This window comes from Sarcophilus harrisii, chromosome 6 (genome assembly GCF_902635505.1).
Source record: "Sarcophilus harrisii chromosome 6, mSarHar1.11, whole genome shotgun sequence".
NCBI classification, from domain to species: domain Eukaryota; kingdom Metazoa; phylum Chordata; class Mammalia; order Dasyuromorphia; family Dasyuridae; genus Sarcophilus; species Sarcophilus harrisii.
The window spans coordinates 12,768,963-12,784,370 of record NC_045431.1 but is presented as its reverse complement, the minus strand read 5'-3'; the positions used below and the strand labels follow the sequence as shown (position 1 = coordinate 12,784,370).

Genomic DNA, 15,408 nt, shown 5'->3' with positions numbered 1-15,408 from the left:
TAAATGAAAGAGAGCAATGGGGAAAGTCCCACTTTTTACCTCTGGTTACCAATGAAGAGAATTCTTCATCAGAAGACATTAATATTTTAAAACACAATACCTAGTTCTGACACAGCGAGAAGTGTTCCTCCCTGAGTTAATCGGCCATCTCTTTAAATAAAAATATTCATTGGCGATTGTGTCACTCTGAAGCTTACCGCTCCGATATTTAATTAAAAAGACCTTTTCATTGTCTATCTGTCAGGCTGTGTCTTGGCATGCGGATTATTAAAATATGCAAACAAATATGAGAGTTGGTAAATGATAATCTCTGGGGAATAACATGCCATGCTCTTCTCTCCTTTGGGATCAGCCAGTCCAACAGGTGTTCGTTTTCTCTTTGATTCTATTCTGGGAGATTGACGATAGACTCAAATGACTCACCTTCCTACTTCCTAAATACTTCTTTCTAATCACATTGCTTTATCCTGATTTACATGAATTTCAGCTTCAAAAATCATTGGTCTTTGCTGAATGCAAATAGGCACATAGGAAAATTATATTAAGTTTGCACAATTGATCTTTCATCATTTCAAATGGTACCTTTGTACAGTTCCTGTATTGTCTGTCTGAAATACTCCCAGCGTTGAGTGTCATCAAGTGGAGCAGGGTCACCCTGGGGAAATCCATTCTCGGTGATGTAAATTACAGGGTTATTATACGTATCCTAGAACAAGAGAGCAGAAGTTTTATTCTGAACAGATGTAAAAAAAGCTCATAAAATCAGGTGCATTACCCTCTATCTTCTCTTATCTACAACCCCCAAACTAGTTTTCATCAAATCGCACTGACCCTATTAACTTAATTTTCCACGAGCTGACCTTTTATGACTAACAATGGAAAAGCAAAATTGTGCAAATATCCATGAAGACAGTGAAATGACTCTTACTTTAATGAGAAGACTGAAATATCTTCCCTGCATCAGCATCTGCTTATTGTAACTACTCCTTAACCCCTCGGTGCTGCCGGCAGCTGCAGCCCCTGTAACCCCGCAGCAGGGGGGCCTGATGACTGACAAGTTGAAATGTTCGGTCGGCTATGTTACGTGCCATCCGGTATCAAGGAAAGTGTCTGCTTCTTGCTATCCTTATAATAGCTTTCAAAGCTCACGGTCACAGCATCCATGAAGTCATTTCCCAAAACTCTCTGAATTATGACAACTTCCATTTGGCCCACAACATTTGCCCAGGTTGACTCTGTTCTCGAAGCTTTTCCTACACATCTGCTACGCATTAGTCACCCAGGATGCCCAAAGTAAATCCATTCCTGCCCTCAAGGAGCTTATGGAATCTACCCCATCTCAGTATTTTCTTATGATCCCCTTAGAAAATAATGGTAGGAATATGTGTACCAGCTTAAAGAAACCTTTCGTTTATCTTCTCTACCCTTCAACCACCAAAAAAGCTCCCCTAGAGGAAGAAAAGACTGTACAAGAGCTTCCTTCCAGCCCCATAACCTGGTTTTCTGTGTTTATGTTAAATCCATTTGATTCAGTGCCTTTACCATAGTAGATTCTTAATGACTTCTTGCTGGATTGAATTGGCGAAGGGTGGATCAGATCTCTCTCTCTCTCTCTCTCTCTCTCTCTCTCTCTCTCTCTCTCTCTCTCTCTCTCTCTCTCTCCCCCTTGCGATCATCCCTCACTCTCCATTAGATCCAAACTTTTGATCTTTGGTTTCAAGATCCTAGTCCCAAATGATCTCCATTTAGCTTTTATTGGCCAACAGTAGTCAGAAAACCTATTCTTCTCTACCCAACACCTCCATTGCACAAGTGTGTATGAGTATGTACATGGATGCAAATGAATACGAATGCACACATATTTACCTTAATGTTTTTCAAGAGTTCCCGAATGCCCCACGGCACCACATAGATCCAAGATCCCGGATAGGAAGCCTGCCAGGATGGATCAGGAAATACCTCAACCTCTATATCCTTGAGAAGACTCGGTCCTCCCCCTGAATTCTCCCGGTGCTTTGCTAAGCTAGCCGTGTAATATTGTACAGCAAAAAAATCAGCAGTCCCTTTGATCATTTTCTTTTCTTCATCTGTGAACTCGGGGAGTCTTGACGATGCATAACCTTGCTTTTTACTCATGGCGGCAACCCGGGACTTCAGTTCAGCGGGATAATCACCATCGATAAATATAGGTTTTGCAAATGAATCTAGGGCCAAGGCCATGGCCCTTTTTGCAGCTTCCTGGTCAGCTACAGATGTGGGATTGGCTGGTGCAACCCAGGGGGAGAACAATGCTACGGACACCTGACCATTCTGCTTTTTTCTGAACAAAGAATCATAACTGTGCCAGGCTTTGGCGTGAGCTTTGATCATATTATGAACTGCCTGATAAGCTCCGATTTCAGGGTTAGGGACACCTGGAGGAAACATGCCTGTTTCATAAGCAAACAGAGCAAGGATATTGGGCTCATTTATAGTGATCCACAGTTTGACCCGATCTCCGAAAGTGCCAAAACAAAATCGGGCATAGGCGTCAAAAACTTCAATGATCGCCCCAGTTTTCCAGCCCCCTTGATCTTCTAAAGGTTGGGGGAAATCAAAGTGATACAAAGTTACCACGGGTGTGATGCCATTTGCTAAAAGGTCATTTATCATCTTGTTGTAGTAATCAATTCCTAAAAGAAAAAAAAATTGATAGAGAAAAAAAATGATTGTTTTTGAAAGATTAGAAATGAATAAGGAACACATAATTTAAAACATGGCTGAGTTAAATTCTAAGATAATCGCAATTCAAGGTATTCTCTGGGGGATAGAATCAAGGTAGTTCTATACCTGCTCTGGACATTATTATCCTGAGTATTTTATAGCTTCCTAACATTTGTAGAAATCTAGCCAAAAGCTACAGCCTGAAAGTAGGGGGTAGAATAAGTTAAAGAGAAAGGGATATTTGGGGGATTGGTTGCAGTCATTTTCAGTCATGTTCCGCTCTTCATGACACCATTTGAGGTATTCTTGGCAAAGAAAATTGTCCTACTCGAAGCCCATTTTACAAATGAAGCAACTGAAGCATGTGGGGTCAAGTGATTTGCCCAGGGTAGCATAGCCAGTGAATGTCTGAGTCTGCACTTGAATTCAAGTCCTAACTCAGGGTTAGCACTCTATCTTCCCCACCACCTGATTGTCCCTTATTTGGGGAATAACCATTAAGTTGGGACCTGTTTCACATAAGCCCTAAATCTGAGGCACTGGACTATGATTATACTTAAACCTGAACTTTTAGCATGGGATATCTCCCACCCACCAATAGAATAGAAACTTTTTGAGGGCAAGGACTTTCATTTTTCTTTCTTTCTTTCTTTCTTTCTTTCTTTCTTTCTTTCTTTCTTTCTTTCTTTCTTTTCTTTTCTTTTCTTTTCTTTCTTTTTTTGTCTAACAAATGTCTGTCGAATCGATTTGAACTAGTCTGGAGCATTTTTATCTGCTCACTACTTGTGAGAAGATATGAAGATATGAAGGATAGAGAGGTGCCAAGATATGGACAAAAAAGCATTGGATTTAGAAGTTGAAAATGGGAACTTAAATTCCCATTGTTACTTTATTGTCTTGTGAAATTAATGCCATTTTGCAAATCATTTAGTGTATCTGAGTCCGAATCTCCCTCTCTATAGAATGGAAATGAATGAGATGGTCCCTGATTTCTGCTCGAAAAAGGTACATTAAAAGGTTGAAGGGAACACCCTTCTAACCCGTCTTCACCTGCTATTTCCCTCCCCATCTTTACCTGCCCACCTCAGATGCTATTTCCCCTAAAGTCCCCTGCTCAATCATGCTATTCTTCTCCTCAGAGCTTATATAAGACTTTGCTTTCTCCTGTCTCTTATAATATATGTTAATTTATACCAATGATCTGTGTGCATCTTCTCTCCACCTATTAGACTTTAAGCTACATGAGGGCAGGAATGGCAATCTTTGCTTTAAATAGCTCCCTCTGCCCACTTCCCATCACCAAGTCTCTGCTGAAAAGAGGCTGGAATATACTTAACAATGTGTTGACTGTAAATTCTAGCCTTATCCTTTGATGAATTGCAGGTAAATAAAATATTCAATGGAAGTCAAATTCTTACTTCTAAGTTGTTGCAAGCAACAAGATATCTGGTAGTCAATAATTTACTTCACAGTGTCGAGCATTTTACTTCTGGAGAGTAAAGCTTCCTCATCCCGGATCAGAAGAGGAATTGCTGTATGGGTCCCCGACAGGAGGGAGTTGGGGCTTATGAATTATTCCGTAACTTTTTCAATTCAGTACTGTAGAAATTCTTTTATATGACTGCAGGCTGAGAGAGAAGCCTTCTGAATTTCTTTTCAAGGATGCTATAGGTAATATTGATAAATATGTAGATGACTCCTGGGCCTTCTATTTTTGGGAAATCGAAATTGCCAAAAGGCTCTCTCTTTATATCTTGGGGCTAGTACAGTTTGGTTACCAATATACTTTTTGAATAAATGCATTTTGTAAAATAAACATTCTTTTTGTTCACGTGTCTAGAATGGTGAAAAAAAAGGCCCCATCAATGGAGGATATGGTCCTTGACCCCTCTTCAGACAATTCAATATTCAATCACTCAGGACAGAGAATGGTCCATTATTCTTTTCTTAAAGATTTCCCAGGATAGAGATTCTCTAATCTCCTTCTGTAGCCCATTGGTCAATAAAATCTCTCTGGCTTTAATTCAGGCCCATATCTCCTTTTATCCTTTTTGAGCATGAAGAATAACCAAAATGCAATTTTCTTTAAGGGGTTGGGAGGAGGAAAAGGTCAGGAGATGTTAGCCATAGGTATCGCCTCAGATATCATGGAGACCAGTAGACTCAGATTCGAATTTTTCTTTAACAAATGCTAGCCATGACTATGGACAAATCAACGAATCTCTTGAGATCCAGGCAATTCTCTAAACTAAAAACTATGAAACAATTACTGATCTATCTGTGGAGGGAATTTCAACACTGGGACTTGCTTACCCTGAAAATAAAACCATAGATCCGGACCTCTAACCCACCTCCCCCAAAGAATCCTTATTATAAGTTGACAGTCATTAATGATCATTAAGCTTTTAAAACCAACTCATGGGATAGTGCTAGAACATTGGGTTTCAAATCCCAAACACCTGAGTTCAAATCTGACCTGAGGCAGTAGCTTAATTAATCTCCCATTAATCTCTATTTCCCTCAGTTTTTTAAATTATAAAATGAAATTGTAAAAAGCATTTAGCATAATATCTGGCACATATAAGGTGATGTATAAGCTTATTCCCTTTCCTTTTATTTTCTAGCCTATTGAGCCTTTGTTCAAAGGACCCATATCCTATTACTTTAATCATCTTTATCACCAAAAGCCAGGATAACAAATGTTGATTGGCCACCTCTCAATTCTGCTTGTAGCAGGGATTCCCACATTGAGTGGGAAGCTAGAGTAGGTGATCTCCAAGGTCCTTTCCAGCTTTAAGATCTACGAGTTTAAGATTTTGATTTTATGAACTTCTTTTTTCTCCATTTTAACACGATTACATTTTTTCTAGGGAATTACTGGAAACTTTAACATATTAGACTTTAAAAAAAGATATTTAATAGGTAACCCTAAATCTCAGAATACACAGATACATGTGAGACCAGTAAGGAAAAACAAAGTCCAGCTCTTCTTCTAAGCTTAGAAAACTAGACATTTGCAAGAGAAATGGGAACAATTTGACTTCTTGAAATCTCCTTCAAGTCTTGAAAGACAGAATTTTACAGATTTCCAAACTGGTAGTCGATCATCTCTGGGGGAATCCTTGGAAAGACAAATGCTGCTGCATTTTCTGATTCTTCCCATGTCCTTTGAAAAAAAATATTTAGAAAAAAAGATGATGGCCTTTTCTGAGCTGTACCATTCCAATTCCTTCAACAGATCACTGCCCCAGAGAAGTGAGCTCCTGTGTACTGAAAAGTAGCTGCTCTGAAGCCAGGTCCAAAATGGTCTGATTCAATACACAGGTTTTAATACTAATGAGGCGGCCTTTAAAGAAATAGGGCCAAACTCCAAAAAGTTAAGGCCTTAAAGTGCACTATTGTCCTTTCAAATGTTTCAGCTAAAATATAATCTCTGCCTCTCCTGTTCTTCCAGGGGGCTATTTCCTAGTTCTCTCTACAACTCATAGATGTCCTTCCTTCCTATTAAACAGTAAGCTTCTTGAGGACAGATACTGTATTTTATTTCATTTTTGTATTCCTAGCACTTTCCACATAGTAGGTGGCGATGGAAAATATGTTTAAGTTGAATTTGTTGTTGAAATCCACATTTCACTCATTCATTCAACAATTTAAGATGCCCTAACTACATATAGATTGATCAGGAAGACTCATCTTCCTGAGTTCAAATCCCTCTCAAAATTAGCTGTGGGACCTATGTGCCTCAGTTTCCTCATCTGTAAAATGTGCTAAAACAGTTCCAGTATCTTTACCAAGAAAACCCCAAATAGGGTCATAAAGAGCTGGACACAATTAAAAAGACTGAATTACAACAAACTGCAAGGACATACCTAATGATGGGCACAAAAAGTGATACAAAAAGAGTTGAGCCATGATCCATGCCCTGAGAGAGCTTTTACTAATAGCAGAGGAAACAGGAGAGATATAAGGATGTCATTTGCCTCCTTGTATACATGAGATTGAAAGTTACCAATGTGACTTTGGATAAGTAATTTAACCCTCTGTCTGCCTCAGTTTCCTCATTTAGAAAGAAAAAAAATGATGATATTATTTTACCTCACAAGGTTGTTATGAAAATCAAATAACTTTAAACAAATGAAACACTATATAAATGTGTATACTTATTATATATATATATATATATATATATATATTCACACATGCATAAGAGATAATTTTTAATTATATTGAAAATTCTTCACTTAGAAATTCTTGAGGATAGGTAAGCTATCCACAGCTTCAGCTAGCCTATCACTTAATTAATTGCTTTCAAAATTCAATAAACATTTATTAAGGGCTATGTTCAGGTCAAGTACTGGGGCACATGTGGATAAGCTAAAAAGGATAGCTTAGTTCCTGCCCTCATGGACTCTACAATCTAAAATGGGGCAAAAGTAGAGGAGGTAGAGGAGAAGGGGACAGGGTATATAGAAGTATGTTAAATCGATGCAAAAGTGAATACAGAGTTCTGTGATGTCCAAGAGGACAATGTTTGGGAGAACTCCAAAGACAACATGGTGCAATGAAAGAATGCTGTCTCTAGAGCTAAGGACCACTCGAATTTTGATCCTGACCCTTGATAGGTAAATGAATCCTGGACCAGTCATCTCATCTCCTGGCCTTCAGTTTCCCCAATAGGGATGGAGGTGGAAAGGTGGATTAAATAATCTCTCTGACCCTTTTATTTCTGGATGGAGGATCTTTTCACAAACCAGAAAAAAGATTTTTTTCTGAAAAATTTATCAAAATTTAAGTTTTAAAAGAAGGGTAGGAACTTGAGGTGGGTGGAGGCAAGCAAAGCAATTAGGGCTAACGATGAGACAAAGCTGGATTATTCGGTAAAGAATTTGCCTAATTTCAGTTCAGTGACTAAGGACCTTTGGAAAGCAGATTGAAACTTCCTCATCTCTTTTCTCATTTGGGATCCAGTCTGTTCTCTCTAAGAGTTAGCGTGGGATTTGGGAGAGGTCAGACTATTTTAATTTCAGAAAGCTGGGGCTATAACCATCTTATATAAAAATAAACGTCCAACTTCAAAATCTCTCGATTATGTCAACAATCATCATTAGCATAGCATCGAGATGCCCAGGTCTGAGGTGACTTGATTTACTCCATAAGAAGAAGTTATTTAAACAGGAGCCTCTACAGATGGACAGAGTGAACTGCAAAGTAATCGCGGTGGATAGGTCCCGTAAATAACCCAGGACTCTTAACAGATAAACCACTTATTGCTATAAATCAAGCAATTACTCCCCAACTTTAATTCCCACTTAAATTTATACCGGCTTAAGTTATCCACGCCTTTTTGTAGCTCCACACCATTCTAAGCAGCTCGAAACCATTTCATATGTCATCCTTTTGAAATGCACCAAGGGCTAATAACCAAATAGCACCTTAAGTAAACAAAATCCTTATTCCAACCTCTAAGAACAAAATATTCAAAGAGCCTAGAATATTAACTAGGCAACTAATGCAAGCCCATTAAAAAAAAAATCTCCCATAATCAGCTCCCCCCCTCCCACCCCAAACTTGCAGTTTCTGAGCTGCACTGCAGAAGAGCACACTGGATTAATTATGCCAGACTGCAGCAATAACCTTGAATTAAAGCTGCAACCTTCTATTTTTAAGAAACAATTGCCTTTCTGGTTGATGAAACCTGTCGTCCCATCAGGTAACAGACGTGACCAGGAAAGAGAAAAGCGATAATGAGTCAATCCAAGCTGTTTGATACATTTCAGATCTTCCTCCCACAGAGTATAGCTGCCACAAGCTACATCAGCAGTCTGGTTCCTGAAAACTCGATCTCCTCCCTGATGGGTGAATGTGTCCCAGACATTAGGGCCTTTTCCATCTGCATCCCAGCCTCCTGATTAAAAAAGGAAACAGAATTTGGTTACACTTGGGACATCGAGCAGCATGCCCTGAATGTAAATATTTATCCTCAAAGACCACACAGCAGGTTCTAGGGGATATTAGTACCTTGTTTTATACTTATACGTGTGTGGTAAGTATAAAGTAGGGGTATGGTTTAAGTATAAAGAGAAGAAAGGGAAGAATCATAATGAAAACAGGAGTATCCATTGGCTTGGAGCTGGGAAAGACCAGGATTCAATTGTGAGCTTGATGGTCATGGGCAAATCAGCAGCACCTAATTCAAATGAAGATCAAATGAAGGCCTTACAGTGTCATATAATGTTAATTGTCATTATGCAGTCACACACTCATTATGAAAATAATTCTGATGGTGAACAATGAATTATCATAGAACTCTTTGCTCACCGTGCTTCCAGTGATCCATTATTTGACCATATAACATACAGACGTCCCACCAGAGGATGGTACAAAAGTCAGTCAGTGAAAATGAGTTCCAATCTTGACTCATTTAATAACCATCCATTCCTTTTTAAACCTTCACTTTCTCTCTTAAGTCTCTCACTTTCTCCATTTCTCATCACAAGTGACTGGGGCCAGATGGTAATAATTCACATTTTATATTATTACTATCTGTGTTACTTTGGGAAAACAGTTAAACTTCCCCAAACCTCAGTTTCTTCATCTGTAAAGTATGGGTATTTACCTCATGAATTTCGATGTCTCTCCCACATCTCACTCTATGATTCCTATAATAACTGTAAGACAGTTATTATTATCCCCATTGTACAGGTAAGGAAACACTTACAATTAGTAAGTACTAAGGCAGGACTCAAAATATGCCATTTTATCCATTACACACACTGTCAAGATCAGGAATTTCTCTAAAATTGTTTTCAAATCTAAACATGTTCTATGACTCCCAAAAATAGCTTGAAAAGATGCCTGACACAAAATCTCCCTGGAGCTTCAGTTCTTCATCAAAAGTGCTAGAAATGAGCCACTTCTCCCTAGAAATACAAAGGATGTCCAACAAAGGCCCTCATCTTCTCTCTATGGTTAGTGAACCTCCTCGAGCATTCTGGAGGTCCCCCTCTGCTGGTGGTCTAGTTTTTCCACATTGTATTTTGTATTTTCTATGTTAGATTATGATATTGCTACTGTACTTCCCTACACGTGACAATAAAGACCCAGTCCTGTCCCAGTAGACCAGACTTAGAGGATTGAATCTGGATATGAGTTTCCATTTTCTCCCAAATTTTGAAGAATTCAAGACCCTTTCTGGTCTAGACTCTCTTGACTAACTAGAAGTAGAACAACCAACAATGGAGGAATTAAAGTCAAATTCACTGAAGATGTCATCTCATTTTTAGACTTAGGAAAAAATCATTTTGATATTCCCATCTTTTTTTTTTAGCAACTCATTTCTTCTGGCTTCAGTTCTCAAACCTATTAAATAGGGGCGACTTTTTAATAATATTATCACTAAGATTATTATAAAAGATTTTGAAAATTATGACTCACAGAATGCACCCACCTTTATCCCCATCTTTAGGCAGTATGTATAAACCAGAGGCAGATTTATTTCCTTACTTGAAAAAAAAATCTGATAAGATTATGGAATTAATAAATATTTATTGAAAATCTGATATTTTAACTGCTTTGCTAGTAGTTTTACAGATTACTAGTGATTACAAAAATCTTCAAGATATCCCAAACTCGAAAATTCCCCTCTAATTGCTTGACGCCACAGGAATTTTTCAGGCTGCTGAATGGAGCAGAACAATCCATATATTTGGCAAGCATTAGCGCAATTACTAACTCTTCTTCTTAAAATAATTTCTAACATTAATCATGGATTCTTGAGTACACTTTAAATTGCATCAATACTTCTAAAGATCCAAGATTTTTCATCACTATACTTATCAACAGCACTGTGCCTGATACTTAGTAAGCACTTAATAAATGCTTATTGACTGACTGGCTCACTCTACAAACAAAAATGATAACCACGCCACATATCACTAGCTAGCTTTATGAGTTTCTATGGCAAAATAAAATAAAATAAAATAATTTAAAATCACCTTATTACTAACCTATAAGTGAAGAGAGAGAGAGAGAGAGAGAGAGAGAGAGAGAGAGAGAGAGAGAGAGAAACTGTTCTCTTGGCTATTCCAAGAACAAAACACTCCATCTCTCAGCTTTGGGTATTTCCTCCCAGCTGTTCCTCATGCCCAGAATGATTTCCTTGCTCATCTTTTCTTAGCTTTCTTCAAATTCCATCTAATATCCCACTTTCTCCAAGGAAATTTACCAAATATTTCAAGTAAAGATTCTCTTCATTATTCCCTATTATTCTCTTTATAATTGTCTCCCCTAATGGCTCATGAACAACTTGAGGTCATAGACTGTTCCCCTGCCTTTATATCCTCACTGCTTAGCAAAGTTCTTAGTGCTTAGTAGGTACTTTAAAAATGTTTATTAATTGGCTGCCATCTCAATGTCTGGCTGAGCAAGTTGGACTAGGACTTTAATGGAGGATGCAAGGAAAAACCAGTGCAACATTTTTTCAAATTATTTCTTGAATTAGTTTCAAAGAGTGAACAGAACATGCCAAATCTACTTATCAACTAAATCCCAATATTTTATTAGAAATACTCACATTTTCTACATAATTCCTAAAGGAGAATCATTTTATAATGCTTTATAGCTGAGTAAGACACATTAAAATCACAGGCTTCCAGGGCTGAAAGGGAGCTCAGAAGTTATCTGGGGCATGTACCCGAACAGAAACATTCTCTATAATATACCTAAAAAGTGAGCATCTAATCTATGCCAGAGGACCTCCAGTAATGTGTGTTATTATGACCAGAAGCAGCCTACTTCCTTTTTGGACAGCTCTAATTTTTCTGAAGTTTATCTATAAACCATTTATCTGGCTTCATGTACCTTGAACCCCTTGCTCTTAGTTCTGTCTTCAGGAGCCAAATGGATCAAGAGGAATACTTGTTCCAGAGAGCATTCTTTCAGATACATTAAGATACCTTTCATGTCCTCCTGAAGTCATCTCTTCTTCTCTAAGTATACAGAGTTCCTTGAATTAATTCTTAACGTAGTAGTTTCCTGTCTTCTCACTTCCCTGATTAGGCTCCTCTGGACTTCTTCCAGTTTGTTGACATTCCTCCCACAATGTGAATCTTAGAAAGTAACACAATACTCAAGGCGTGGTCTTGCCAGAGCATCATACCCCAGTCAACCCAAATTAAGAGCCTCCTAAAAGAGGTCAATAAAGGAGAGAAAAGAGTTAGTTTTAGAATAAGGCCACATGTAATCCCCACAACAAAATCATTTCCTAGGATATTTGGTCACCTGGCATTGTGGAACTTATGATAACTAAGTTCAAAAATCACTGTATGAACATAATTCCAATTTACGCACCAATATCTGGTGCAGAGAATGAATATGATCAAATTCTAGAAAGACTTCAACAGCACCCTCCAAATAAAATCAGTATCTCCTTTGATGCTTAGCAACCTCATTGCAAAGGTAGGAACAAGTAAGGACTAGACCTATTGGAAAAACAGGATCTGAGCTGGAGGCAATACAATTATGAGGGCGTTTGGGGATTGGTTCCCAAGGCATCTAAAGGAAGGGAAAACAACAAAGGTATAAGAGTGGGAGAAGGGTGGAATCCTTCAAAGAAAGGCTCCTAAGAGATCATCAACACCTATGAACCTCTGTGCCTAATTGATAAGTATCACCAAAAGTATATTTATTCATCGTATTAGGAGAGAACAGGCAAGGAATCCAGAACTGATGCTAAGTGAAGTGAGTAGAACCAAGAGAACATTGTGTTCACAGCAACAAGAAGATTATAGGATGATCAACTCTGATAGACTTGGATCTTTTCAACAATAAAATGCTTCAATTCCAATAGATTTGTGAATGAGAGAGCCATCTACATCCAAAGAGAGCACTATGAGGGTTTATTTTGGATCCCTCATAGTATTTCCATTTTTTTGCTGCTGTTTGCTTGCTATTTTTCCTTTATCATATTTTCCCTTTTTGGTCTGATTTTTCTTGTGCAGCATGATGAATGTGAAAATATGGATAGAAGAATTGCACATACATGTTTAACATATATTGGATTACTTGCTGTCCAAGAAAGAGGATGGAGGGAAGATAGGGAGAAAAATTTTGAAGACAAGCTTTCGCAAGGGTGGATGTTGAAAACTATTTTTTCATGTATTTTGAAAATAAAAAGCTCTTCTTTAAAAATTTTAAAAAGCAATCCAGAGAATGCCTTATCTTGACCATCACACAATTGAAAAGTTGTATAGAATACAAAATCTTATGTGTTTCTTGTTAGCTATTTAAAAACAAAATTGATAGGTCAGTTAGGTGGTGCAGTGGATAGAGTACCAGCCCTGAAGTCAGGAGGACCTGAGTTCAAATCTGGTCTCAGACACTTAACACTTCCTAGTTGGGTGATCTTGGACAAGGCACTTAACCCCAATTACCTCAGCAAAATCAAACAAAAAAATTGATGAGTTAAAGGTTCTATTTCAACAAAATGTCTCCTACCATGCATCAAAACATATCAAGATTTCTTAAAAGATAATTTTTCTTGATTACTTAGTGATTTTATATATATATATGTATATATATACTACATATATACAATATATACACTACATACATATATATACATACATACATATATATGCAATTATATGTATATATATATATATATATATATATATATATATATATACAAGAATATATCAGGAAGATGAATGACAGCCATATATATGACCCTCTGTTGTGGAGTAGATTTAGCACAGAGTCCAAACCTATGGCTTATGTGTTGTTTGCCCTTTATTTTCAAAGAGGATCAGTTGCTTCTTGGAGTGACGTCTTGTCTTGCTTGTGAATTGGATTTAAGCGAAGCAGAATTGCACCAAGTCAGCAATCTCGCTCTCTCCTCCAAAGTCCTTGAAGTCCAGTAGCAGGACAAAAGCCAGGATGACTGGTACTTGCTGGGGATTCAGAGATGGCCTTGATCTTTTTTGACGTCTGAACAAATTGGTCTCATCCACCCATTGTGTCGGGGGAAAGCTTTATTCGTGAGGTCGACATACCCTTTAGTGACTGATGGATTTGGGGTCTGTCAGTTATCCTCGACCTTGTTTAACAATCTGCCAGAGTAGTTTTACCAGGGTCCGGCTGCTGCTCGTGTTACAACTTTTTGGAGCTACAAGTGACAGGTGAGTCAGATGAACACCAAAGATGGATGAGCAGCCATGAAAGCAAGGGGCTTGGCAAGCTCTCACATCTACTCCTCCTGAGGATCCCATGAACCTATGAGTGATAAGATTCACCTGTTTGCATATGGCCTCATGCCAGATACAGCAAGCTCTGGAACACCACATAGAGTCCTGGATGAGATTTGTTTAAATTCAAAAGAATTTGATCTAGCCATCTACACAGGAAAAAACAAGTGGATGAAGAAAGCCTTTTGTCCAAACTCCATCATAAAGTTAGATGGATACTCAGTAGCACTCATCCATTAGGATATTTTTCTTGGACAAGCAGTACAAACAGGTAAGGAAAGCCCCAAATTAGACAAATGGATAAATGAGTTGGATTGACTTTCAGAAATTACAAAGTTGATCCCAAAATTTTACAAGAAAAAAAAATAGACCAACTTTTGAATGCCAGTATTCGATCAATGTTGTACAACAGTAAATCATGACATATCGTGGTTTCGGAAACATTTAAAATGAGAATTACTCAAAGATCAATGAAAAATACATATTTGGCGGTTGTGAACAAGATACAACACACCATAAATAAAGATCTCAGAATAAGAACTAGAGAAAAGAATTTCAATAGAGAAATAAAGGATCATAAAAGATGATGTGGTCATGTGGTAAGACTGAGAAACTACAGGCAGATCACTCTACTACTCCATGGGCATCCCTAGAAGGACCCTAGAATTCTGGTAAATCCTCTTTGGCTTTGTATATATTTGTATGTTGATTGCAATTATTAGATTATAAACTTATTGAGCTTATTACATTGTGAGCTCCTTATGGACAGGGACTATCTTTTGCCTTTTTTGTGTAACCTTAGCCCTTAGCACAGTGTCTGGAATATAGTAAGTACTTAATAAATGCTTATTAACTACTGATTGATCAATTCTGTGACGCAGAATAATATGGAACAACATGGATAAAAATCCCATTGGTACAAGTAGGTTTTGATCCAAACAATTGCAGGGAATATTTCCTTCATCAATGGGATCATAAATCCCATTGAGTGTCTGAGTTTGAGTAAGATCATCATATCATAGTGTTTATTCATATTGAACTTACAGTCCACTAAACCCCCCTCTCCAATATTTCTATATTAAATATTCTCCAGATATGCCTCCCTCCCATCCTTTATTTGTACAGTGATTTTTTTTTAATGCAGGTGTTTATTCCTATTAAATTTATCCTTATTAAACATGACCCATTGTTCAATCTCACTAAGATTTTTTGCCTTCTTATCAATCACATAAATTTCCTAGAATTCCATTGGGCACAATCTCATTGCGATGGCTTCCCGGACTCTGACAATCGGGGATGTTTTCTCCTTTAGCCTTTGCATCCCTGAGATTGGCAGTGGGTAGCCTGACTCTGCTAGTCCTTTCAGGAAATAAAGCAGTTTCTATTTGTCCCTTTCTACCTTCTGCAAGAAGTCTCAGGATTAGTGCTGGCGGCCTGTTGTTCCTGTTATCTAACTCAACAA

General features: G+C 37.9%; 1 protein-coding gene across 1 annotated transcript in view; it reads right to left on the bottom strand.

Annotated features, from left to right (window-relative positions):
* Positions 1-537: 537 nt before the first annotated feature.
* Positions 538-15,408, bottom strand: part of LOC100932649 (cytosolic beta-glucosidase) — a 31,031-nt gene continuing 16,160 nt past the window's right edge. The window contains exons 2-4 of the mRNA XM_031942596.1: positions 8,381-8,608; positions 1,867-2,672; positions 538-706 (exon numbers count right to left, since the gene is read on the bottom strand). Of these exons, the coding sequence (XP_031798456.1) occupies positions 572-706; positions 1,867-2,672; positions 8,381-8,608 (1,169 nt within the window). The 3' untranslated portion in view covers positions 538-571. The remainder of the gene's footprint in view (positions 707-1,866; positions 2,673-8,380; positions 8,609-15,408) is intronic.